Source organism: Mobula birostris, chromosome 15 (genome assembly GCF_030028105.1).
Source record: "Mobula birostris isolate sMobBir1 chromosome 15, sMobBir1.hap1, whole genome shotgun sequence".
Classification (NCBI taxonomy): Eukaryota; Metazoa; Chordata; class Chondrichthyes; order Myliobatiformes; family Myliobatidae; genus Mobula; species Mobula birostris.
In genome coordinates this window covers 60,314,760-60,341,482 of record NC_092384.1, presented here as the reverse complement: position 1 = coordinate 60,341,482, position 26,723 = coordinate 60,314,760, and the positions used below count along the sequence as shown (strand labels likewise).

The window sequence follows — 26,723 nt, the reverse complement described above, 5'->3', positions numbered from 1 at the left end:
TGATTGATATAAGGAAGAATAAAAATCACAGAAGGTTTGATTAATCCCCGCATGATCAAGTATCAGTCGGTCATTTTGATTATAAATCTGATTAATTTGAGATTTAGCATAATTAGACTTCAATTGGTTAGCCAGTAGTTTGCCAATTTTGTCACTGTGTACATAAGATTCATTTCTTGTTTTCTTTAATTGGTTTACAATCGAGGACGAAAGTAATAAACCGTGTTCCATTTGAAGTTCAGTTCTTTGTTTATATAACTCCTCAGAGGGAGCTGTAACATATTTCTTATCAATTTCCTTAATCTTGTCCACAATTACCAACTCCTCCTGCTTCAGCTTCTTCCTCAAAGCAGCAGAATACGAGATAATCTGACCACGAATATAAGCTTTAAAAGTATCCCAAAGAATGTTCACAGAAATATCCTCTGTATAGTTGATTGTAAAAAAAAGATCAATCTGTTCATTCATAAAGTTAACAAAGTCCGAGTCCTGAAGCAACAGTGAATTAAAACACCATTGTCTATTATTTTGTGTATTGGCCTGAATTTTAATAGAAAGCTTAAGTGGAGCATGATCTGAAATGGTTATAGAGTCATAATCACATTTAATCACTGAAGAAATAAGACGAGAGTCAATAAAGAAATAATCAATTCTTGAATAGGAATGGTGAACATGTGAAAAAAAAAGAAAAATCTTTTTCCTGAGGATGCAAAAAACGCCAAATGTCCGTCGACCCAGAATCAGAGAGGAATGAATTAATCAAAGTTGCAGATTTATTAGGTAAGGTCCATAGAGGAGCCGAACGGTCCAAAGCTGGAGATAAACAGGTATTAAGATCTCTGCCCCAGATCAATGAAAACTCATTCAAATTCGGGAACTGATTGAATAATGATTTATAAAATTCCGGACAGTCCATATTAGGAGCATAAACATTAACCAAAACTACCTTTTTATTAAATAGTAGACCACTAACCAGTAGAAATCTACCATTCGGATCAGAAATAATATCATGTTGTATAAAAGTAACTGAGGAGTCTATAAAAGTAGAGACGCCTCGAATCTTAGCATTGGAGTTCGAATGAAACTGTTGTTCCTTCCAGAATTTAAAAAAACGTAGTCTGTCCCCCCTCCACACATAGGTCTCTTGTAAAAATAAAATTTGTGCTTTAAGTCTCCGGAACACTTTAAAAACTTTTTTCCTTTTAATAGGATGATTAAGACCATTAGTATTCCAGGAGACAAAGTTAATAATAGACTCCATAAACCCTAAAGTCAACCCGCAACAAGGAGGATTGACGATAGGCTCGACCCATGAACCCGGAAAGGGAACAGAACAAATAAGAGATACCGGGAAGGAGAACGCAACCAATACTTCAATAGCGTACATAGCCCAAGAAGAAAGAAACTAAAACGTGAAGCCCCTCCCACCCCCCCCCCCCCCACCCCATGACCCCAAGGCTAAATCTAACACAGACCAGCCAGAAAGACTGTACCTCCTTCCTGACAGTAACAATGAGAAAAGGGCACGTCCTGGGTGGCGGGGGACCTTAATGTTGGATGCCACCTTTCTGAGGCACCACTCCTTGTAGATGTCTTGGATTCTATGAAGGCTGGTACCCATGATGGAGCTGACTAATTTTTTTACAACTTTCTGAAACTTATTTCGACCTGTGCAGTAGACCACTTCCCGCCCACCCCATACCAGATGGTGATGCAGCCAATCAGAATACTGTCCATGGTACATTTGTAGAAGTTTTTAGGTGACAAACCAAATCTCCTCAAACTTCTAATGAAATATAGCTGCTGTCTTGCCTTCTTTATAGCTGCATTAATATGTTGTGACCAGGTTGGGTCCTCAGAGATACTGACACCCAGGAACTTGAAATTGCTCACTCTCTCCACTTCTTTACAGTTCTTTACACCAATAATTCTCCAGAGCTCTGTGCAGTTTTCCGGAGTTCTGATTTGCTATTCATCATTACTTTTAAGAATAGATAGAACTGAACAGGAATTCCAAATTACAGACCGGTTCTTCAATTTGCGAATGGTAAGAAAAATGAGAGCTGAAATGCAGAGAGGTTGTTTTTCTTTCAGAGATATCTACAGTTAGGGATGTAATTTCAGAATGTGGGTTACCCATTTAAAATGCAGATGAGGAAGAATTTCTTCTCTAGGTTATGGTGAATCTTTGGAATTCTCTACCACATGGAGCAGTGGAGACTGGATTACTGTACATATTTAAGGCAGCAAGAGACAAATCTTTGATCAGGTTATGGAAAACAGGCAGGAATAAGCATCTGACGGCAAGATCAGATCTGTCATATTCTACCTGAATGGCAGAAAGATGCAAGGGCTCACAATCTCCAACATTTTGATTTTAACATCAAATGAACAAACCTCCAGCAGTCTCATATCTGCGGGGACTCGATCACCAATGGAGATGCACACTGTGTCACCCAGCACAAGTTCCCTTGCTGGTATGTGTTCCACTTTGCCTTCACGGATGCTGCGAATGAGAGGACAATCACAGCAATATGAGCAGCCACTCTTCTCAGATATAGAACTTTGAAAATAACTGAAAGCGCAATTTTAACTGCTATTTTGTTCCTATTTTTGGCAGGTTATGGCCAGGAACAGCCTTGCTAGTGCTCCTAACCATCATTTCACCGTACTGTCTGAAAACCATAACCCCCTTTTGTGGAGGTACCTATCATGGATTAAAAACTGCAATTACAGTATTCAAATATCTCTTAAAAAATGTTTCTTTGCAATATTTCCTGAACTGTCCAAGATATCTGAAGGTGACACTTACCAGTTACATTCTGGAGGAATTAATTTACCAAGCTCTTGTACAGATTTTTCAGAATGGTACTCCTGAAAAAAAAAAACATTTCTAAACAAAATTTTGATGTACTATGTCATTAATTTCACAAAGAATGAAATTAAACTAACAGCTTACCTGCACAAAGGCAACTGTAACCACGATTACTATAGCCTGTAAAAAGGAAAAATATAAAGGTTGTAAATGATGTAATTGCAGCTTCACAAATTATACATAACTTCTGACTTTTAAAACATCTTATACATTAAAAGGGCCAGCACACAAAAGTAAACACAAAATAATCTGCAGATGCTGTTGTCAAAGGAACACTCACAATGTGCTGGAGGAACTCAGCAGGTCAGTCAGCACCAGTTGAAAAGATTAGGCAACGTTTCGGGCCGAAACCCTTCGTCAGGACTGAAGGAAGAACTTTGGGGAGGGTTTGAAGAATGCTGGTAGTTGGAAAAAAACAGTAATTTGAAAGACAAAGGGGTGGGGGAGGGGAAACAGGGAGGTGATTGGCAGGGGAACAATGCAAAGTAGTAGAAGGAGGCGGAACTATGAGGGAGGTGATGTGAAATAGGGATAGAGGAAGGGAGGGGGGAGGGAATTACCGGAAGTTGGAGAATTCTATGTTCATACCAAGGGGCTGGAGACTACCTAGACGGTATATGAGGTGTTGCTCCTCCAAGCTGAGTTTAGCCTCATCATGGCAGTAGAGGAGGCCATGTATGGACATATCTGAATGGGAGTGGGAAGCAGAGTTGAAGTGGGTGGCTACCGGGAGATCCTGTCTGTTGTGGCGGACGGAGTGGAGGTGCTCGACGAAGCGGTCCCCCAATCTGCGTCAGGTTTCACTGATGTAGAGGAGGCCACACTGGGAGCACCGGATGCAATAGATGACCCCAACAGATTCGCAAGTGAAGTGTTGCCTCACCTGGAAGGGCTGTTTAATACTGAGGACTTGCACTCCAGAACTACCTCTGCCCCAAGCTGTTTCAATACCATGTCAACACTGCCTTCTGCCCTTCAGCGTGGAAAACAGCCCAGCATTGTGATGTTCACATGAGGCCTTCGTTGGTTAGAGTTGACCACGGATATTGCATCCTCGCTGTCTCGATATACAAGCCTGGGTAGTACAATATGGAGAGCAAGCTTTTGCCCATGTAGCAAGCTCCCCCTCTCCACACAACTGATGGCAGAGACCAATATAGTTTGGGTCCAGTAGCATCACAGGAGTTGCAAACAGTATTGAACTCAATGTAGGGCTGCTTTAGGGTCTGGATTTTTCCCTTGGGGTTTATTCCTGAACACCTGCCATGCTGTTCATTACCAGAAATCTGAGATCTAGCATAGACCTCCTGAAACCCGACCTACGGATGGCAGTGCAGAATAAACAGTTCAGCTGGTTGACAAGTAAAGCAGCAAAGAGCTTCATGATTGGACAGGAAGTCATAGGGCATGATTACAGAAGACAAGTAGACACCTGGTAGGATAGCTACAAGAACTGGACCAGTGATGTACACAGTGGATGCTGGAGATCATACATGGAGATGTCACGTGGACCAGCTACCGGACTTGTGACTGAAGAACGCACTGACTAAATTGCATCTGACAAGATGGGACACATTACAGCCACCGGACTTGCCCCTCAGTGATGATCATGTCACTGACAGCAACATGACAATGGTAACTGAAAGCGTTGTCTTTGATAAGACACCTGCCAAAAGTGATGCCATTCCATGGGTCCAGAGGCGCGATCATGACTGAAACAGAGCGCCACTCAAAAGACTGAACCTTTAGAACTGTGAAGTTAGTTGTGGACTGTTACTGTGAAAGCGTGTTTATTTAGAATATGGGTTGTGAAAGGGAAATTGAATGTTTTGTATATATACAGTTTTATTTTGCATTTATCTAAAGTGGGAGGAAGTGTAATGTCTGGGTCTATTTCTTTTAGAGTAATGCCCCCCCTGAGCACTATGTATTGATCTGTTGTCTACACGTGTACATTGTTTTCTCTCTCTCTCTCTCTCACTGCAATGTGAATACACCAGTTAAAGCCATCTCCCACGTGTGTGCTTTTATTTAATTGATATGTAGTTGTGCACAGACACAACAATAACAGCATATTGATAGGATGTAGGGAAGTGGCAAATGGAGTTCTGTGCAGAAAATTGCAAAGCAACTTTGGAAGATTGAATTTGAAGACAGAGTACAAGGTTAAGGGCAGGATATGTAGCAGTATAGAAGAACCTTTGGGTCCAAGCCAATAGATCCCTCAAAGTTGTCTTGCTAGTTGATCAGGTGATTATGAAATCATATGGTACGCTGGCCTTCGTTAGTTGGGGGAATGAGTTCAAGAGCTATGAGATAACTTTGCAGCTTTATAAAAGTCTGGTTAGACCACACTTAAAATATTGTGTTCATATTTGGTTGCCTCCTTATGAGAAGGATGAAAACTTTACAGAGAGTGCAGAGGACATTTTACAGGAATGCTGCCTGAATTAGAGCACATTACTTAAGAGCAAAGGTTGAGCAACTGGGGCTGTTTCCTTTGGAGTGACGGAGATGGAGAGGCAACTTGATAGAGGTGTATATAATTATGAGAAGCATAGAAAGAGTGCACAGCTGGTGCCTTTATCCCACTGTCAATGGCCAATTCCGGAGGACATCAGCACAAGGTAAGTTGAGAAAAGTTTAAAAGAGATATCAGGAGGTAGTTTAAAAAAAGAGTGATGGGTGCCTGGAACACACTGCTGGGTGCGGTGGTGGAGAAATGGTTCCCAGTCTGGGATCCTTGCTTAATCGTATTGGTCCATGGCGTAAAAAAGGTTGGGAACCCCTTTGGCAGAGGCCGATACAATAGAGACATTTAAAAGATGCATGGATGCAAGAAAAAAAAATGGAGGGTTATGGGTTGCGTAGGAAGAAATGGTTAGATTGATCATGGTATAGTTTTATATAAGTCAGCACAACATCATGGGTAGATGGACCCATACTTTGTTGTTCTGTTCTGTGTTCTCTCTCCTTATTAATGACTATGTACAACTAGAGAAAATCTAACTAGCTGTTCTTGACCTGCAGCCATATTACGATTGTTAACCTCCAGTATCTATATAAAGGGGCCACCACTGACCAGAAATTCAACTGGACCAGTTATCTGAACATATCTTCAGCCAATTCCCCAACTCCGATTCAACGTCTCAGTTGTATAAGAGAATATATTTACTATTAATTGAATGATATATACTTTTACATACCACTGTTATGCTCACTGCATCTTCAATCTCTTTCATGATGAGGCTAATAACAGCTGATGCCAAGAGCAACAGAATAAGGGGATCCTTGAACTAGAGTTGAAAAAAATAATAGGACTAAATTTATTACATATGAATATAATAAAATCCCATCTTATTATAATTGTCCACAATTTGCATATACTTGATTCCAATGACATGCATTCAAAGCTGTCAAAGATCAGTTAAACAACTTAAAAACAAATAAAACATCTGAATTATGTAAAACACTTAAATAAATCAAATGTTAAAGCAGAGACATAATTAAGTATAATAAAACACTTCAACTTACAATTCTTTGTTGCAGCTGATCCTATTCATCCAAGTGAATGGGTTCATGGACCTTGAGCATGAACCGACAGAGGTTTAGTTGGCAGATACTACATCCAGTCCCAGAGAAATAAGTAAGCTTATGCTACACCACGTAGAATCCAGTAGCAGAGCATAGCTGGGTAATTGGTGGCAGAAACAAAAGTATATGCCTATAGTTCCGCTCTGAAAATGGTTCACTTTTCCTTGTGACCAACAATTTAATGAACAATGCATCAGTTTTGTGTTAGAGAAGCAAAACATGTCTCAGTACAGGAAAATATGCAGAATTTAAGAACCAAGGTTTTATAAAATGGATTAAGATCTTAGTTAAACACTCAACTTCTAACTGTGCAATACGAAATCAATACACAAAACTAATAGTTTCTAATTCCTTTAAGCCTATGCTTGACTAAGTACACACACACACACACACACACACACACACACACACACACACATCTGATAACAGATAACAGATTATGACGAAAGCAAATCAATTTTTACTGCTCCTTGGTCTAACTACAGCACTGTGCAACTGGATGTTGGACTTCCTAAACAACAGACCTTAGAGAGTCACGATGCACAACCATTCTTCCTTCCCCATCATCTTCATCGCTGGTGCCTCTTAGGGCAGTGTGCTGAGCTCATTGCTGTACACTCTGCTTACGTATGACTGCATCTGAACCATCACAACATCAAGCTTACTGATGACACGATAGTGGTAAGGCTCATTACCAACAGTGGCGAGGTGGTCTACAAAGAGATAGTAGAAGAGCTTGTCACCTAGTGCCAGGCAAATAACCTCTTCCTTCATGTCAACAAGATTAACGAGATGGTTATTCACTTCAGGAGAAGTCACTCCACTTACACCCTTCTTTACATTGGCGGCACAGCAGTAGAAACTGTAAGTAGTTTCAAACTCCTAGGAGTGTACGTTTCACAAAACCTCTCTTGGTCCTAGAATATACTTTACACAATCAAGAATGCTCACCAATGCCTTTACGTTCCGAGGAAGCTGAAGAGAGCTGGGCTTTATGCATCCATACTCACATCATTCTAGACGTGTGGTAAAGAGCATCCCAACAAGCTGCATCACTGCTTGGTACAGAAACTGCACTGTGGAAGATAGGAAGGCTCTACAGTGGGTAGTCCATAAGACCATAAGACAAAGGAGCAGAAGTCGGCCATTTGGCCCATCAAGTCTGCTCCGCCATTTTATCATGAGCTGATCCATTCTCCCATTTAGTCCCACTCCCCTGCCTTCTCACCATAACCTTTGATGCCCTGGCTACTAAGATACCTATCAATCTCTGCCTTAAATATTCCCAATGACTTGGCCTCCATTGCTGCCCGTGGCAACAAATTCCATAGATTAACCAAATTGGTCAAACATATAGGTCAAATTGGTCTAACGCATAACTAGGACCAGCCTACTCGCCATTACGAATATATGTACTGAAAGGTGTTGGACAAGAGCCAGCAACATCATGAAGGATCCCACAAATCCTGTTCATGGACTGTTTGTGCATAGTATTCATGCAATGGGGTGTTAATTGCATTCATGCACATGCAGACATCTCAGGTCAATTGGATGCTTCCTGGCCTGTGATTTACTCTAAAATGCAACTCCAGGAAGACCATTGTTCCAACCTATGTTTTAAATTCAATCTACATCCATGTTCAGATCTGAAGACTTTGCTATTGAAATTAATATTTGCTACATTGCACATCTCCAGAATATGCCCTAATACATAGCAATCATCTTAGGACCACTATACTCAAAAACAGTCACTTTCCCCAAGCAGTAAGACTGATCCAAAACCTCCACCAACCAACTCCAGCACTACTTTATTATTTCCCATCATTCAGCTTATGTACAGCTGAGCATCACTTTATGGACATATAATTAATCTATGTATATAAGCTATCTAATGTATTTATGTTTATGTTGTGTTTTTATTATTATTATGTTATTTACTTTTGTGGGTGGGTGTGGGGAGGTTATGCTGCATCAGGTCCAGAGCTATAATTACTTCATTTTTCTGAAACTCGTGTGAAGGAAATGGCACTAAACAACTTTGACAAAAAGTTTAAATTGATTCATCCATGAATCTGATTGACAACATTGCTGGTAGATGTACAGATTTTCTAAACCAGAGATATTTATTTACAAATAGTTTGATGTAGAATATCAGATGAAACAGAGGCATGCTTTTTAAAATGAAAAATCTATTTATCCATGGTAAGCCCAACTATTCAAATCCCTTTCTTGTCAATGTTACCACTCAATAGTCATAGTCATACTTTATTGACCGCGGGGGAAATTGGTTTTCATTACAGTTGCACCATAAATAATAAATAGTAATAAAACCATAAATAGTAATATGTAAATATGTAAATTGTGCCAGGAAATAAGTCCAGGACCAGCCTATTGGCTCAGGGTGTCTGACCCTCCAAGGGAGGAGTTGTAAAGTTTGATGGCCACAGGCAGGAATGACTTCCTATGACGCTCTGTGCTGCATCTCAGTGGAATGAGTCTCTGGCTGAATGTACTCCTGTGCCCAACCAGTACATTAAGTAGTGGATGGGAGACATTGTCTAAGATGGCTTTCAATTTGGACAGCACCCTCTTTTCAGACACCACCGTCAGAGTGTCCAGTTCCATCCCCACAACATCACTGGCCTTACGAATGAGTTTGTTGATTCTGTTGGTGTCTGCTATCCTCAGCCTGCTGCCCCAGCACACAACAGCAAACATGATCGCACTGGCCACCACAGACTCATAGAACATCCTCAGCATCGTCCGGCAGATGTTAAAGGACCTCAGTCTCCTCAGGAAATACAGACGGCTCTGACCCTTCTTGTAGACAGCCTCAGTGTTCTTTGACAAGCCCAGTTTATTGTCAATTCGTATCCCCAGGTATTTGTAATCCTCCACCATGTCCACACTGACCCCTGAATGGAAACAGGGGTCACCGGTACCTTAGCTCTCTTCAGGTCTACCACCAGCTCCTTAGTTGTTTTCACATTAAGCTGCAGATAATTCTGCTCACACCATGTGACAAAGTTTCCTACCGTAGCCCTGTACTCAGCCTCATCACCCTTGCTGATGCATCCAACTATGGCAGAGTCATCCGAAAACTTCTGAAAATGACAAGACTCTGTGCAGTAGTTGAAGTCCGAGGTGTAAATGGTGAAGAGAAAGGGAGACAAGACAGTCCCCTAGGAGCCCCAGTGCTGCTGATCACTCTGTCGGACACACAGTGTTGCAAGCACACGTACTGTGGTCTGCCAGTCAGGTAATCAAGAATCCATGACACCAGGGAAGCATCCACATGCATCGCTGTCAGCTTCTCTTATTGCCAGCATATGAAACATACCAGAACTAATTATGAATTGGTGCTAAGCATATGACACAGGACAATACCATTACAGAAAACATAATGGTAACCAACTATTTACAATAAAATAGTGCAAACAGCCAAGAGCACTTGACAATTAGTAGAACGGTCACATGCACAAATGTCAATAATCAAACGCAAATAAATGTGAAGATAAGAACAGACTCAATAATTATCAGCAGAACAAAGAGAGCAGGAAAGAATTTCATGAAAGTTGTACAGGGACATTTAGGGAATTCCACCTGAGTGAGTTTGTTGAGAAGTTGGATAGCTACGGGAAAGAAGTCTTGGAGATGACGTGTTCTGATGGTGATGGACCTGTAGCATCTCCCTGATTTATGGCAATTTGGTGAACAGGTGACTGCTGGGATGGGTGGAGTCAGCAGTAGTTTTTCCAGCTCCTTTCTTTGCTCTGGCAATGAACTTGTCTTTTAATATCGGTAGCTGACAGCCAAGGATCAATACACATAATACATGACCCTCCCACCCACCCACCCCCCGACCGTCACACTCACATACTTAGTTACTTTCAATCTGATTTTTGTAAGTGCATCTGACACAGAGAAAGGCAAAGCCAGTGTCTTTAGTTTTGCTCTAAAATCCACACTCTCATTGCACCTACTGTGCCCTTTCTCTGATCACCATTTTAACCTTAATGTTACATGCTAGAGTCAAGTTGCCAGCCTTGTATCCCCATGTCACTTTTGTAAAACCTGGCCTTCCTTTTCACCACTTACTGAAACTGATCATTGTTTTAGCTTCCCACAGACTGGATCAGCCTTTTAGTAAAATATCATAAATGATGGTAATCTGAAATAAAATGGAAATACCTTCCACAGATCTTATAAATAGAACAGAGCACTTTCTTCTTCAATTTAAAAAAAAATTATTCCAAAGCCCTCCTGACCAGACAACAGCTACAGAGAAAATGCAGTGCAGGTAGACAATAACGTACAAGATCATAACAAGGTGGATTGTGAGGTCAAGAGACCATTGCAAAAATTGTAAGATCCAGTAGTAAAACTACATTAAAAGGTCAGGAAGCATTTGCAGATAAGGAAATAGGGTTCAAATATTTGGTTGCTGATCTTTGGTCAGAATGGTTAAACATGTTTTAATCTGCAGAGAAAGGAAGAAAGGAGGCAAAACCAAGTTTGGATTTTGATTTGCATTATAGTTTCTATTGTCATGGGTCACAGAGTAATATAGCACAGATACAGTGCCTTCAGTCCATCCCAACTATGATGCTATCCTAGCTAGTCCTAATGTCATGTTCTTTCGCCACCCCAATACACACCTCAACTTCAGTTCTGATCATTTCTCCTCGTTCTCTGCTTTGCATGAACTTGCCTTACCTCTCATTTCTCACAGCCTTGAAATGTTAACTCAACTACCTCCAGCCCCCCAGAAATGCTACTTGATCTACCAACCTTTTCTCCTTTTGTATCTGAAGAATATTTGACATTTTCTATTAATAAAATTATGTCATGGTTAAAGTACAGACAAGTTAATCTGTCAGTAAATGGCTGACTTCAAGTGGTGGAGGGAAAGAGGGAAGAAAGATTAAAGCATTATCAATTTGAATGATAGATACAGTATTTTGAAAGTGTGATCTCTCATTTCAATAAAGTTTGCATGTAAAAGAATGCACTTCTGAAATTTGTCAGGCTACTGTCACAAGGCTCTGTATACTTGCAACTTTACAGTCCTTACAACTAATGCAGTGGCTTCAATATGTTCTTCACAGTGCACAGCATCAAAGAGAAAATGTACTGCAGGTACATTTAAAAACTTCCACATTTTACATTTACAAAACAGGACCTAAATGAATTTCATGAATTACATAAAATGTATCATAAGCAAAACCATCTCTCACATTTGGATGATTAAGGGAGCTAGGGCTTTACTCTTTGGAGAGAAGGAGGATGAGAGGAGACATGATAGAGATATTAAGACGAATAGATAGAGTGGATAGCCAGCGCCTCTTCCCCAGGGCACCACTGCTCAATACAAGAGGACATGGCTTTAAGGTAAGGGGTGGGAAATTCAAGGGGGATATTAGAGGAAGGTTTTTTACTCAGAGAGTGGTTGGTGCGTGGAATGCACTGCCTGAGTCAGTGGTGGAGGCAGATACACTAAGAGACTACTAGACAGGTATATGGAGGAATCTAAGGTGGGGGCTTATATGGGAGGCAGGGTTTGAGGGTTGGCACAACATTGTGGGCCAAAGGGCCTGTACTGTGCTGTACTATTCTATGTTCTATGTTCTATTGAGGGAACAATCATAATTAACACATTAAGTTATAATGAAGTTCAAGCAACATTAAAGGAAACTTGTCACATTAAAAGGTAAAGGTTTTTGTTAAATTTAAGAATAACCATCCTGGTTAATACCTGGCCAAGGTACTTCTTCCAAATTGGTTCAGGTTTGTCCACTTCAAAATCATTCCATCCAAACTTATGCCGTCGCTCGAGCACCTGAACCTCTGTGAGACCATTCTCCAAATCAGCCTATCACCAAAGATATTATTTAAAAGTTATTTATGGCAAGTTATTTTTTTATAATTATAACCACAAATGCACTTTTCTAAATTATATGATCAATACATGGTATTCTTTCAGGCAATTTTCATGGTTCAAATTAGGTATCTCTATTGCTGTATAGTGCAATGTGTAATGTAGTATAATAGTTTGGAAACTTAATTTCTTTTATACACAGTACAAGTATCAATGCCAGCTTTCAACATAATTTTATTTCCTATCTATTTCCCAGTGATCCTTTTTCATACATAGCAGCAGCCATTTCACATGTTGACTGATTCCAAGATAAATTGGATATTTGGATTTTCAGAAAGCTTTCATAGTGTCCCACACAGGACAAGGTGAGAGAAGGTTTGACTTGGTGGTAACAGACTGACATGAATTGAAAACTGGTTATAAGATGGAAAGCAAAAAAAAAATTACTGGAGTTGATAATCTCTTGGTACATGGTACAGGTTTCAAATATAAACACTCCCAGTGAGGAAGCAAGAAATTGAAATGCAGTATTTGGAAAATGAGAAATTGTTCATTTTAGAGCACAATTACAGAAAATGCAATGGTGGGAGACGTTAGATCCCCCTAACATTAAAAGGGACACAGGCAATGATACCCAACATGTATGTGCAATTGGTGGGTAAGGCAAATGGTATGTTGGCCATTATTCGTAGATTTGAACATACAACTAAAGATGTCTTATAGCAATTACATAGGGGCCTGGTGACACTGCTCCCAAAATATTTGGTATAGTTTTGGTCCATTCACCTAAAGAAATAGATATACTTGCCATAGAAAAAATGTGCAACAAAATTCACTGGAGTAATTCCAGGGGTGACAGGTTTGAGGACAGATGAGTAAACTGGGCTGGATTTTCCAGAGTTCAGAAACTTATTCAAACTTACATCACTTTGTCTGGATTTAACAGAAGTATGTTGGAAGGGTGTTTCCCTTGCTGAAATCATATAGTGTAGAACCAGGGATTACAGTCCCAGAATGAAAACGAAAGGCCAAATAAAACTAAGATGAGGAGAATGCTTTTTTATGCAAAGGATGCAGTGCAAGCAGATAGTGCTGAGAAAGAAGATAAGCCATGATCTTGTTGAATGCTGGAACTGGCTTTGAAGGCCTATGTCTTCTTGTAGTTTATGTCTTTTTAAGTACTGTTCTGGAATTATTCAGTTCAAAGCCCACCCAAGATCTGATCTTTATAGGTAAGGGAAATTTAATGGAAAATATGGCCTTGATGGGGGTAGGGAGTTTTCAATTCAAATATAAAATATCCAAACCAAAATAAAAAGGTTATCAACTCCCACTGGGTTACACAGTAAGCTACAGCCTGAGAAGGCATTGTACTGACATGAAATGAAAAGTGACTGCAAAGATTCAACTACTACTGGCTGCTCATGAATAAAACTTAGGATATAGAATTAATTTGATCTAAGAAATCTAAATTTTATTTTATTACAGTGATTTTGGCTTGGCATGACTATTCATAGTTTTATGAATAAGCAAACAGCAATTTCAGGCATCCTTCTCAAGGTAGGAAAGATTTTTTCTCCAACACTATGCACTGAAAGTACAAATAAGTATTCGAATAAAAATTGATGACAACATCTCATTCTTACCTCAAGGTCCCTTATTAAGTCATCAAAATGGCGTATGCTGGCTTCCTTGGAAGACACTGGACGGATTGATTCTTTTTTGCTGCTAACTTTTAGTTCCTGGAGCTCTGCATCTGTCTGTTGGTGAATATTTAGATTATGAAGACACGCAATCCTCTTTTATTGTCATTTAGTAATGCATGCATTAAGAAATGATATATTTCCTCTGGTGTGATATCACAGAAACACAGGACAGACCAAGACTGAATAAACTAACAAAACCACATAATTATAACATATAGTTACAACGGTGCAACAATAACATAACTTGATGAAGAAGTCCATGAGCACAGTAAAAAGTTCAAAGTCTCTCAAATGTCCCACATCTCACGCAGACGGGAGAAGGAAGAAAAACTCTCCCTGCCATGCCGACCACAGTCCGACTCTGAGTCATCCAAAAACTTCGAGCCTCCGATTCAGCTCTCTGACACCGAGTACTGAGTGCCATCTCTATCCGAACGATTCGACCTCAATCTCTGTCGCCAACAGCAGGCAAAGCTGGGGATTTTGAGGCCTTCCCTCCAGAAGATTCCCGACCACACAGTAACGACAGCAGCGAACGGGCGTTTCAGAAATTTCTCCAGATGTTCCTCTGTGCTTTCATGTCTGTCTCCATCAAATCAGAATTGTCCACAGCCCCTATTTAACGGATACGATATCATTTTTCACTGGAGGGCTGCGCACACGCGGCGCGCTGCTCTCTCTCCTCCCGGCAGAGTATTGTAAATATTGTAAATATTTGTGGGCATTGTGTCATCTACAGTAAAATTTGCAATTTGCACAATTTACAGCATATCAGCTTTCTAATATTTTACCAAGAAAATCAAGTTGAAAGAAAAAAAACTCTTCAAAAGTGTTTATACATTTAATTAATATTAGGTCCCAAAATCTAGCTCAATTGCCTCATTTTACACAAAAATACTACATGTTTTTGGCTCATATTACCATAATGGTGAATATACAGCCCCAATAGCTGTGTAACAGTAGCATACAGGAGCGGCACAGTTGCCCAGCGGTTAAAGCAATCATTCTACAGTGCCAGCAACACACACACGAAATGCTAGAGGAACTCAGCAGGCCAGGCAGCATCTATGGAAAAAAAGTACTGTTGGGCCAAAACCCTTTGGCAGGATAGAAGAAAAAAAGCTCAGGAGTAGATTTAAAAGGTGGGGGGAGGGGAGAGAGAAACACCAGGTGATAGGTGAAACCTGGAGAGGGAGGGATGAAATAAAGAGCTGGGAAGTTAATTAGTGAAAGAAGCAGAAGGCCATGGAAGAAAGGAAAAAGGGAGGGGAGGAGCACCAGAGGGAGGCGATGGGCAGGCAAGGAGATAAGGTGAGAGAGGGAAAAGGGGATGGGAAATGGTGAGGGTGGGGGGGGGGGTGGAAAACATCACCGGAAGTTCGAAAAATTGATGTTCATGCCATCAGTTGCACGCTACCCAAATGGAATATGAGATGACGTTGTTCCTCCAATCTCAGTGTGGCTTCATCACGACAGTGGAGGAGGCCATGGATCGACATATCGGAATGGGAGTGGGAAGTGGAATTAATTGTTACTCCAGATCCAATGCAGCACAAGAAGAAACACATCAACCAAGCTGGCTCTGGTTGAATAATACACAGGTTGGTATCCGTGATTCAATCATGCTCAGCTGGTTTATCAATGACCGACTTTCAGTCACAGGTCCAGGATGCTGGTTGGATATTGCAGGCCAGGCAGCATCTCTAGGAAGAGGTACAGTTGACGTATCGGGCTGAGACCCTTCGTCAGGAAGTGTCTCGGCCTGAAGCGTCGACTGTACCTCTTCCTAGAGATGCTGCCTGGCCTGCTGCGTTCACCAGCAATTTTGATGTGTGTTGCTTGAATTTCCAGCATCTGCAGAATTCCTTGTGGTTGGACATTGTTCTCTTCCATTGGTATATACAAATAATGGAAAACATGGGCTCAAAAACAACTAAAGCACATACCATCAAGCTCAAGAACAGCTTCTATCCCACTTTTATAAGACTATTAAATAGTTCCCTAGTTCAATAAATTGGACTTTCGACCTCACAATCTACCTCGTTATGATTTTGCACCTTCTTCTTTACCTATAGAACACTTTCTCTGTAGCTATCACACTGTATTCTGCATTCTTGCTGTTCTGGATCTGCAGAATCTCTCGTGTTTGTTAGTGTTTTTACCTTGTTTTACCTCAGTGCATCGTATAATGGTCTGATCAGTATGAACAATATGCAAGAAAAGCTTTTCACTGCATCTTGGTACATGTCACAGTAATAAACTCATTCCAGTTGAAAGTAACACACACACACACACACACACACACAAAATGTTGGAGGAACTCAGCAGGTCAGGCATTATCTATGCAAAAGAGTAAACAGTTAAAAGCTTCTGGCCAAGAAAGGTTTTGGCTCGAAACTGTGACTGGTTACTCTTTTCCATAGATACTGCCTGACCTGTTGAATTCCTCCGAATTTTTTGTGTGCTGCTTTGGATTTCCAGCAACTGCAGATTCTTTCATGTTGTAATTCCAACCGACATCAGTTTTCAGACTTTATTGGGAGGAGGGCGTGGCGCTGTTACTGAGAAGGAGTGAGTGGTAGTGTTAGACACTATGACCCACAAGTTCAGTGTCATGGCCACAGGAGTGGAATGAAGCCAACAAAAAGGATAAGTAAACGAAAAAAAATAGCCAAGCCAAAATCAGGTTTAATTTCACTGGCATATGTTGTGAAAATGGTGTGTTTTTAGCAACAGTACATTGCAACACACAATAATAAAATGTTAAATTACAATAAGCAATGTATTTCTGTGAGCACTTGGTCCATAATGACAGACGAAGAAGCTCGTTAACACAACAACAGCTTTATTGTGATAAACACAAAGCAGACTGGACACCATGACCCGGAGAGTGAACCCAACCAGTCTCATACAGACAGGGGAGGTGATCATCACACACACCGATTATAGTTAGGGGGAGACCCACAAATACACTAGCGAATAACTGTATGACCCAAGCTAAAATGTAACAATAAACAAACTGGAACTTTACACCATAATCCCACAAAAGCATTTTAACACAAGAACAATAAACAGTGCTGGTCATTAGAAGTGCAGGGGTGGCCTGCTGACTAACCCCCACATCCCCCCCACCCAAAGGGCGTCACAATATTTTTAAAAATTAAATTAAATAGGAAGCACAAAAAGAGAGCAAAACAAAATATTGAGGTTGCATCCATTCAGAAATCTGATGGCGGAGGGGAAGCCGTTCCTAAAGATTGAGTGCATGTCTTCAGGCTCTTCAACTGCCTCCTTCATGGAAGCAATGAGAAGAGCATACGTTCTGGAGTCCTTAATGATGGATGCCACCTTCTTGTAGCATTGCCTTTTGAATATGCCCTTGATGCTGGGGAGCTGAGTACCCAGGATGGACCTGGCTGAGTTCACAATTTTCAGCAACTTTTTTCAATCCTGTGCAATCGACCCTCCAGACCAGACGATTATGCAATCAGTTAGAATGCTCCCCATGGCACATCTGGAGAAACTTGTGAGAGTCTTTAGTGTCATACCAAACCATTTAAGGAAAATTACCCAGTAGCTGCTGTGATTGGGAGTGGCTAGCTACTTTGGAGACATCATTGGGACTTCTATCAGCAGATGGGCATCAGCAAGTGTGTATAGAAATTGGTTCTTAAGTTTTACATCTGCTGGTCTTCTGTAATCAATGTAAATGATTATTAACATGCCAGAGCTCAGAGTTCAGTGTCTGTTGAACCTCTGGCTCCTCCTTTGGTTACTCCTGTGAAAACTTACCACAGCACCTCAAGTACTTCAAGTATACCCACTTGATATTCACAGTGAATGATTACTAAACAGTGAAGGAAACAGATTTATATGGTTACCTTAAACAGGCAAGAAAAACACCAATGTTATGAGACAAAAGAAGGTTGCTATGCTCGATACTCATTTGCCAATATTTGAAAGTGTGATTTATTCGAGGACATGTGATGAAATTCTTCTCACTAGAATCCCATGGCCAGCAGGATAAGTAGAATTTTATCTTGGATTGAGATCACAGATTTTGAACTGAGAAAAGATCTTTAAGTAATACCTTCTATGATGTGAGGTAGCCCCAAGGCAGAAATTCCCAGAAAGATTTGATGTTTCAAAGAAAATAAGGTAAATTTTGATTTGGTTTCAATATCATGAGTGGGTGCAGCCTGAGTTGAGTAAGTACAGCCAATGAAGTTGGAAGATGAGTGACAATGACATTATGGGCATGTCAGCACAGATGAATTTTGAATGCTCTAGCATTTTGATTCCATTGTGAAGGAAGAAGCATTCCTGCAGACATCCTTAGAATTAAAAGGGTGAGGTTTGATATGTATTGTAACATGATCTGTGGAAGACAGGCCAAATAATTGTTTCATATCCTTCAATGCCCTCATGTATCCAGATTAAAAATGGTGGGTTTGTGAGTCTGGAAGGTAAAAAAAAAACAGATCCAACAAATCAATGTAATGTTAATGAATATTTTATTTTATTTTATTTAGGGACACAGCACAATAAGCAGGCCTTTCTGGTAATAGTATCCCATGCTACTCAATTACACCCAAGTGACCAATTAACCTACCAACCCATAAGCCTTTGGGATGTGGGAGGAAACAGGAGCACCAGGAGGACACCTACATAATCACAGCAAAACATACAAAGGCCATATGGCCAGTGGTGAGATTGAACCCCGGTCACTGTTGCTATAGTGTTACGCTAACTGTCATGCTAGTTGACATTAGAGAAAGAAATAATTCATTTTGTATTTATAGTAGAAATGTAAAAATATGGAAAAGATAAACAATTCTTTGTACTCCAATTCTGTTGGCAATACTGTGGATACCTTAAGAAATTCCATTTCAGGTAAGAATTATATGGAACATGCAAAAAGCCATTATGTTTTTAAAGAAAAAGAATCGCTGTAGAACAAATATGTAGTTTATCTTACTAAGTTGTCAATTTTCAAGGTTATGACTGCATTAACTTTTTTTTAGTCAGCAGGACTGGTTTTATATAATATGTATCATAATATCAGTGAAATATAAAGATAATAAAATCTGGAGCCATATCTTTTATTATTCAAATTTCTCAATATTGTACAAATTCCTGGACTATACAGGGAAGAAAAAAATTTTCCATGTTTCACATCATTTCTACTTAGGATCGAGACATAGTCATGACTGCTTTTGAATTCACAGCATGGTGTGATTGAAATTATATACTGTAGCTGTTGTAGAGACAAAAACACAAAACATATCAAGCTCAACTAAAAATTTAAATATCTGAAAACATTTGAACACTCTTGTAATAATTAAAGCCATGAAGCAAAGCAAAAATACTTAAAGCAAATATCACTTACCTCATCATTTATGTAGCCTACAATTGCCATGAATTGAAATCAATGCACGTGCTCCACACCAGATCCACTCTCACAGGTTATCTCAGATGTCACTCAAAACATACAGATTTGCCTTAACAACCTGTCGTTTGCCTTAACAACCAACACACCCAAGGATGCGCTGGAAGCAGCCCACAAATATCAGCACACATTCTAGTGTCAACATAACATGCCCACCATGCTTGGCAGGACAAAAAAAGAACACAACAAAACAGAATACAACTAGCAAAAAAGCAACAACAACAAGATCAAGCTCCATCCTCTCTCACAACCACCTTCTAACCAGAGGGCAGGCCATATTTGGCCCTCAGTCTCCAGTAGTACTTGAAAAGTGGGAGGCCTTCAAATATGAAATTTTGAGACTACAAAGCTCATATATGCCTGCCAGAATAAAAGGTAAAGTGTAAGGAACCTTGGTTTTCAAGCAATATTGAGGCCCTGGTTAAGAGAAAAAAGGTGTAGCATAGCACATATAGGCAAGTAGGAAGACCTGAGATGCTTATGGAGTACAGAAAATGCAAGAGAACACTTAAGAATTCAGGAAGGCTAAAAGAAGGCATGAAGTTGCTCTAACAGACAAGGTGAAGGAGAATCCCAAGGATTGCTAGGGACAAGATTAGCCCTTGGGAAGTCCAGAATGGTGATCCGTGTGTGGAGCCAAAACAGACCAGGGGTGGCGGGGAGAACTTAAATGCATTCTCTGCATCTGTATTTACTCAGGAGATGGACACAGAGTCTATAGAAGTGAGGCAAAGTGGCATCAACTTCATAGACCCTGCACACATTACAGAGGAGGTATTTGCTGCCCTGAGGCAAATCAGGGTGGATAAATCCCCAGGGCCTGACAAGGTGTTCCCTCAGACCCCATGGGAGGTAAGTGCAGAAATTGCTGGGGCACTAGCAGAAATATTTTAAACATCCTTAGCTAAAGGAGAGGTACCAGAGGATTGGAGGATAGCCAATGTTGATCCACTGTTTAAAAAAGCTCTAAACAGAAACCAGGAAATTATAGGCCAGTAAGCCTGACATCAGTTGTGGAAAAGTTATTGTAAGGTATTCTAAGGGACCGGATATACAAGTATTTGGATAAGTATGGACTGATCCAGCAAAGGGATCTGACCAGGAAATAGTTGCTAGAGTTTAGTTACTATTTTGTGACTTCACAGTTCACAGATTCCCAAACCTACCAATACTTGTATAAGAAAATGTAGTTCTGCTTGCAACTGCCTGAATTTCCCAGAAAAATGCAGGTCAGTAAATTATCTTAATTGATAGGGCCCCAAACAATTCTTCCAGATGAAGCAACCCTTCACCTGTGAATCTATTGGAGCATCTATCTGCTGCTCCCAGTACAGCCTCCTCTACATTGGCAAGACCAAACATAAATTGGAGGACCACTTTGTTGAACTCCTCTGCGCCATCGGCTCAAACCAGAATTTCCCAGTTGACAACTGTTTTAATTCCTATTCCAATTCCTGTTCTGACATGTTGGACATGATGAGGCCACCCTCTGAGTGGATGAGCAACACCTCATATTCTGTTTAGGTAGCCTCCAACCTGATGGTATGAACATCAATTTCTCATTTTGACATATTTTTCCTTCCTCCATCACTTCTATCTCCTAATCTGGCCTCTCACCTCTTCTCCTCACCTGTCTATCATCTCCCCTGCTGCCCCGTCTTCATCTCCTTCTCCCATGTTCCACTCTCCTCTCCTATCAGATTCCTTCTTTTCCAACCCCTTACCTTTTCCATCCACCTGGCTTCACCCATCAACTTCTAGGTATCCTTTTTCTCCTCCCCACATCTTTTTATTCTGGCAGCTTCCCCCTTCCTTCCCAATCCTGAAGAAGGATCTTGGCCTGAAACGTCGACTGTTAATTCACTTCTACAGATGCTGCCTGACCTGCTGAGTTCCTCCAACATTTTGTACATGTTGCTCTGGATCTGCAAAATCTCTTGTGTTTTTAATTAATAAGTGTTAGCTTTCAACAAAATTGTCTTTGAGAATTGCAAGTAAAACTGACCTCTACAGAAGCTGGATGGATACAATTCCATTCTGATGCCACACATTCTTTTTTTAAGAAATGTTCAGCAAGATACTCTCTAAGCTGCTTTTCATGAAAGTGTAAATAGTGACTAATGAAATGGATGTCCATTAATATTGCTGTTAGTTATATAAATGCGGTGGCTGGGTGGAGATACATCTCTACCAAAGGATGTGTAAGGTGCTCCTTTCCTCCACTAGCCTGCAGATCACCCTTGGGAAAACATAGCTCCTGTTTAGCCCCCCAATGAGGGTCATAAAAAGCCATGGGAGCAGGCGGCGGGTGCTCATATGAGCAACTGGTGCACATCACAAGTCCTGGTTCTGTATCCATTGATGCCAGACAGACAGTCTCTGACGAATATTGATAATGGCTGGGGTCAATTGTCTTGTAAAGAGACTGCCCAGAAGGCGGCGATGGAAAACCACTTCTGTAAAAACTTTGCCAAGAACAATTATGGTCAAAAGACCGTGATCGCCCACGTTATACAACATGACACACAATGATGATGAAGTTATATAAAAAGTACGTATTACACCAAAGCCAGAATCCCTACACCATTATCCATCAAATTTTCTTCCACAACCACTTCATTCAAATGGTACTAAAGTGATGCCAATTTCTCAGAAGCAGCTCATGGCCGGAAATCACATTTAATCCTTGTGATGCAGAAAATTTTCAAAGAAAAAAAATCATCTTGATCCCACATAAATTAAGGAGATGAAGGAAATTGTGGGTGAGAATAAAGCAAAAGCAATATTAATATTTGTCCCAAACTGAAGGGAAGCAGGTGTTTTATGACTCCTCAGTCCTCTTCTTTTCATACCTGTAAATCAGTTAAGAATTTGAGAGCTAGGATTCCTAATTACAATAATAAATATTAGGTGAAAGATTCTGCAGATGTTGCAAATAATGAGGAACACAAAAAAAAAGTGCTGGAGGAACTCAGCAGCTCATGCAGCAGCCATGGAGAGGGAAAAGCAGTCAATGTTTCAGACCGAGGCAATTCATGAGGACTAAATAACAGCATGGCTGCAGTTAGCTTGTTATATTTTCCACAGGATCTTGAGGTACATTTACGAGATTGTTAACAGAACTCAAAGGCCTAAGATATAGGAAGAGTTCAGGCATGCCAGGACTTTATTGCGTGGACCACATGAAACTGAGGGGCATTTTATAGAGGCACACAAGGGGCATACATAGGACGGGTGCACACAATCATTTTCACAGGGAAAGGGAATCAAAAAGTGCGGAGAGATGTAAAAGGAATTTGTGGGGCAACTTCATCATGTTCATATGCAATTGCTACAAGAGCAAGTGGTTGAGGTAGATAAAATAATGATATTTAAAAGACATCTAGATAGGCATATAAATAGAAAATGTTAAGTGTGGCAAATATAGAATCAGAATTATCACCGGCATATATCATGGAATTTGTTGTAATGCAGCAGCAGTACATAATAATAAAACTATTATACATATTATTATAGTGATATTTAAATAAGTAGTTCAAAAAGAGAAAAAAAGTAGTGAGGTGGTGTTCATGGGTTCAATGTCCACTCAGAAATCTGAGGGGAAGAAGCTATTCCTGAATCGTTGAGCGTGTACCTTCAGGCTTCTGTACCTCCATCCTGATGGTAGCATTGACAAGAGGGTATGACCCAGGTGAAGTTGGTCCTCAATGATGGATGGCACTGTTTGAGGCATCGCTCCTTGAATATGCCCTGGATGCTGGGGAGGCTAGTGCCCATGATGGAGCTGACTGAGTTTACAACTTCTTGCAGCTTATTTCGATCCTGTGCAGTGTCCCCCACCCCATACTAGTCGGTGATGCAGCCAGTTAGACTGCTCTCCATGGCACATCTGTAGAAATTTGCAGGCTAATAAGACAAGCTTAGATAGGCATCTTGGTCAGCATGGATGGGTTGGATTGGGTCAATGGACCTGTATTACTCTGTGATTCTGTGACACAGAATTCCATTTAAATTTCAACTAAATGCACAAGGATTGTCATAGATTCATAGAAAACTACAGCACAGAAACAAGCCCTTTGGCCCATTAGTCCATGCAAACCATTTAAAACACCTACTCCCATCAACTGCACCGGGACCATAGCCCTCCATACCCCTGACCATGCATGTACCTATCCAAACTTCTCTTGAAAATCGAAATCGAGCTTGCATGCACCACTTGCACTGGCAGCTAACATTCTCACGGCCCACTCAGAGAAGAAGCTTCCCCTCATGTTCCTCCTTAAAGTCCTTACCTTTCACTCTTAACTCATGACCTGTAGTTGTAGTCCCCCTCAACCTCAGTTGCTGATTCAGTTTACCATGTTATCATCCAGATTTTTGATATAGATGATAAATAACTCAGGGCTCAGAACTGATCCCTGTGGCACTCCACTGGTCACAGGCCTCCAGTCAGAGAGGCAACTGTCTGCTACCACTCTCTGGCGTCTCCCACAAAGCCGATGTCTAATCCAATTAGACCTTATCTTGAATGCTGAGCAACTGAACCTTCTTGACCAACCTCCCATATGGGACCTTGTCAAATGTGTTGCTGAAGTCCACATAGAAAACTTCCACTGCCTTATCTTTAACTTTCCTGGTAGCTTCCTCAAAGAAACTCTGTAAGATTGGTTAAACATGATCTACCATGCACAAAGCAGTGCTGACTATCCTGATCAATCTGGGTCTATTCAAATACTTGCATATCCGATCTATTAGAATACTTTCCAATAACTTTCCCACTACAGGCTCTCCTGCCTATTAATTTCCCGGTTTATTTTTGGAGCTTTTCTTAAACAGCAGAACAACTTTGACTATCTTTCAATCCTCTGGTACCTCGCAAAGGATGATTTAAATATCTCTACCAGGGCCCCTGCAATTTCTGCACATGCCTTCCACAGGGTCCAAGGAAGCACCTTGTCAGACCTTGGGGAATTATCCTCCCTGACTTGCCTCAAGACAGCAAACAACTCCTGCGCTGTAACCTGAATTGGATCCATGAAGTCAGCCTTTCTTAGACTGTGTCTGTCTCTGAAGTAAATACAGATGCAAAAAAAAAAATCCATTTAGGAACTCCCCCATCTCTTTGGTACCACACATGGATTACCATTCTGATCTTCCAGAGGACCAATTTTTTCCCTTGCAATCCTTTTGCTCTTAACAGCTCTGTAGTAACCCGTAAGATTCTCCTTCACCATGTCAACCTCATGCCTTCTTTTAGCCCTCCTGATTTCTTTAAGTATTCCCTTGCTTTATTCACCAGGTGGCAAATTGACAAAACTGTAGTGATAGAAATCATGTATATAGAGTTTAGTAAGGTGTTTGACAAGGCTCCCTATGGTGGGCTCAAGGCATGAGATCAATGGAAACTTGGCTGTGTGGATTCAGAATTGGCTTGCCTGCAGAAGGCAGATTATGGTAGTGTATTCTGTTGGTGACTAGTGGTGCTCCACAGGAACCTTTCTGGGATCCTGGTCTCTGTGACTTGGAAGTGGAGGTGTGGGTGTTAAGTTTGCAGAGGACATGCAGTTCGGAGGTATTGTAGCCTACGTGGAAAGTTGTTGTAGGTCACAGCGGAATATAGACACTACGGAGATTTGGGTGGTGAAGTCACAGATGGAGTTCAATTCAGAAAACTGTGAAGTGATATACTTTGGAAAATCAAACTCGAAGGTCGAGTACAAGGTTAATGGCAATATTTAATCGTGGTGTAGAGGAACAGAGGGGTCTTTGGGTTCAAGTCCATAGAGTCCCCAAAGATGCCACACAAGTTGATAGGGTGGTTAAGGAGGCGTACGTTGCATTTGCATTCTTTAATCGGAGGACCGAGTTCATGAGCTGCTGGGTAACGTTGCAGCTCTATAAAACTCTAGTTAGAACACACATGGAATTTTTTGTTATTTCTGATTGTCTCAATCTAGAAAGGATGTGGAAACATTAGAAAGGGTATAAACGGGATTTACCAGGATATTGACTGGATTAAAGAACATGTATAATGAGGAAGGGTAGAGCAAGCTAGGGCTTTTCTCCATAAGGCTATAATACGTAGGTAATAGGCTATTCGGCCCATCAATTCTGCACCAGCATTCCAGCATGGTTGTTTTATTATCCCTCTCATCCCTATTTTCCTGTCTTCTCCCGATGGCATTTTCCTTGGAGAGTAGGCAATGAGAGTTGAATTGGCAGGTGTATAAGATTACCAAAGGACAGAATGGATGATCAGCCAGTGATGATCAATATCAGAATACACTTGTCTAAAATAAGCGCGGGGATTGAATTCGTTCACAAATTACGGCGACTTTAGCTTGCTAAGAAGTGTTTACATTGTTTGGAGAAGTGAAGCGTGCAAACAGCCGCGCCTCTGGAAACTGAGAGACAGTTTGAGGCGACAGTTACACAGTAAATTTGCTCAGCCCGCAGATTCAAAGCACGAAGCCTTACCTCATTCTCCAAGACTTCCTGGTAGTTCCTCCGCGCGAAGATTAGAGAAGCTTTCTGGAAGAGGGTGGAAAATGCCCGTTGCGCCATAGTAACATTTCTCCCTAATCAATATTAATTTAATCGTGGGAACTACAAACACAGGAGTGAGACCCACCGAGAGAATTATGTAGGGACTGTCTTGCCTTTAAATAATTGAAGGAGGTTCCAGTTGTGAATTTTCTTGCTCCTCCCCCTTGTGGTTCAGGTAATCAAACCACTTGCCAAGTGCACATTTGTAGAAGCGCTTCTCTTAAACAAAACACAATATGCTTTAGCGTTATCAACAAAGGTAGCAAATTGGGTTATCAAACAAAACCTGAAGCTGGCAGAGATACTCTGCGGGTCTGGTGGCTTCTGGAGACAGAAGAAACACAGTGCTTTGTCCACTAGGAAATTAGTAATAAATGGGCGTTGGGGTGCAGAGAAAATTGGGATGGGCCGAAGGAAATGAAAACTCAGGAAAGTGTGGAAGGTGGGCGGGGTTACGTGCTGAAAGTGGGTGGTAGTACATATCTGTAAGTCTCTCTGATCTGTTGCAATAGCACTTTAGTTTTCTCCTTCCCTACCCTACCCGTCATCGTTTCTCGCGCCCTAAAATCTGTTTATTGCTGACCTATTTCAGCCTTTCATCCAGGACATCTTGCCCCTTCAGCGTGCTGTCCGAGAGTTCCTGCAATAGCTCCTTTCCTGCCATCGGTTCATTAG

At 40.9% G+C, this 26,723-nt stretch overlaps 1 protein-coding gene across 1 annotated transcript in view; it reads right to left on the bottom strand.

Annotated features, from left to right (window-relative positions):
- The window catches only part of LOC140210688 (calcium-transporting ATPase type 2C member 2-like), a 68,945-nt gene extending 42,879 nt beyond the window's left edge, over positions 1 to 26,066 (bottom strand). Inside the window, exons 1-7 of the mRNA XM_072279878.1 lie at positions 25,980 to 26,066; positions 13,994 to 14,107; positions 12,225 to 12,341; positions 6,082 to 6,171; positions 2,960 to 2,995; positions 2,813 to 2,874; positions 2,398 to 2,506 (exon numbers count right to left, since the gene is read on the bottom strand). Coding sequence (XP_072135979.1) covers positions 2,398 to 2,506; positions 2,813 to 2,874; positions 2,960 to 2,995; positions 6,082 to 6,171; positions 12,225 to 12,341; positions 13,994 to 14,107; positions 25,980 to 26,066 — 615 coding nt within the window. The remainder of the gene's footprint in view (positions 1 to 2,397; positions 2,507 to 2,812; positions 2,875 to 2,959; positions 2,996 to 6,081; positions 6,172 to 12,224; positions 12,342 to 13,993; positions 14,108 to 25,979) is intronic.
- Positions 26,067 to 26,723: the final 657 nt, after the last annotated feature.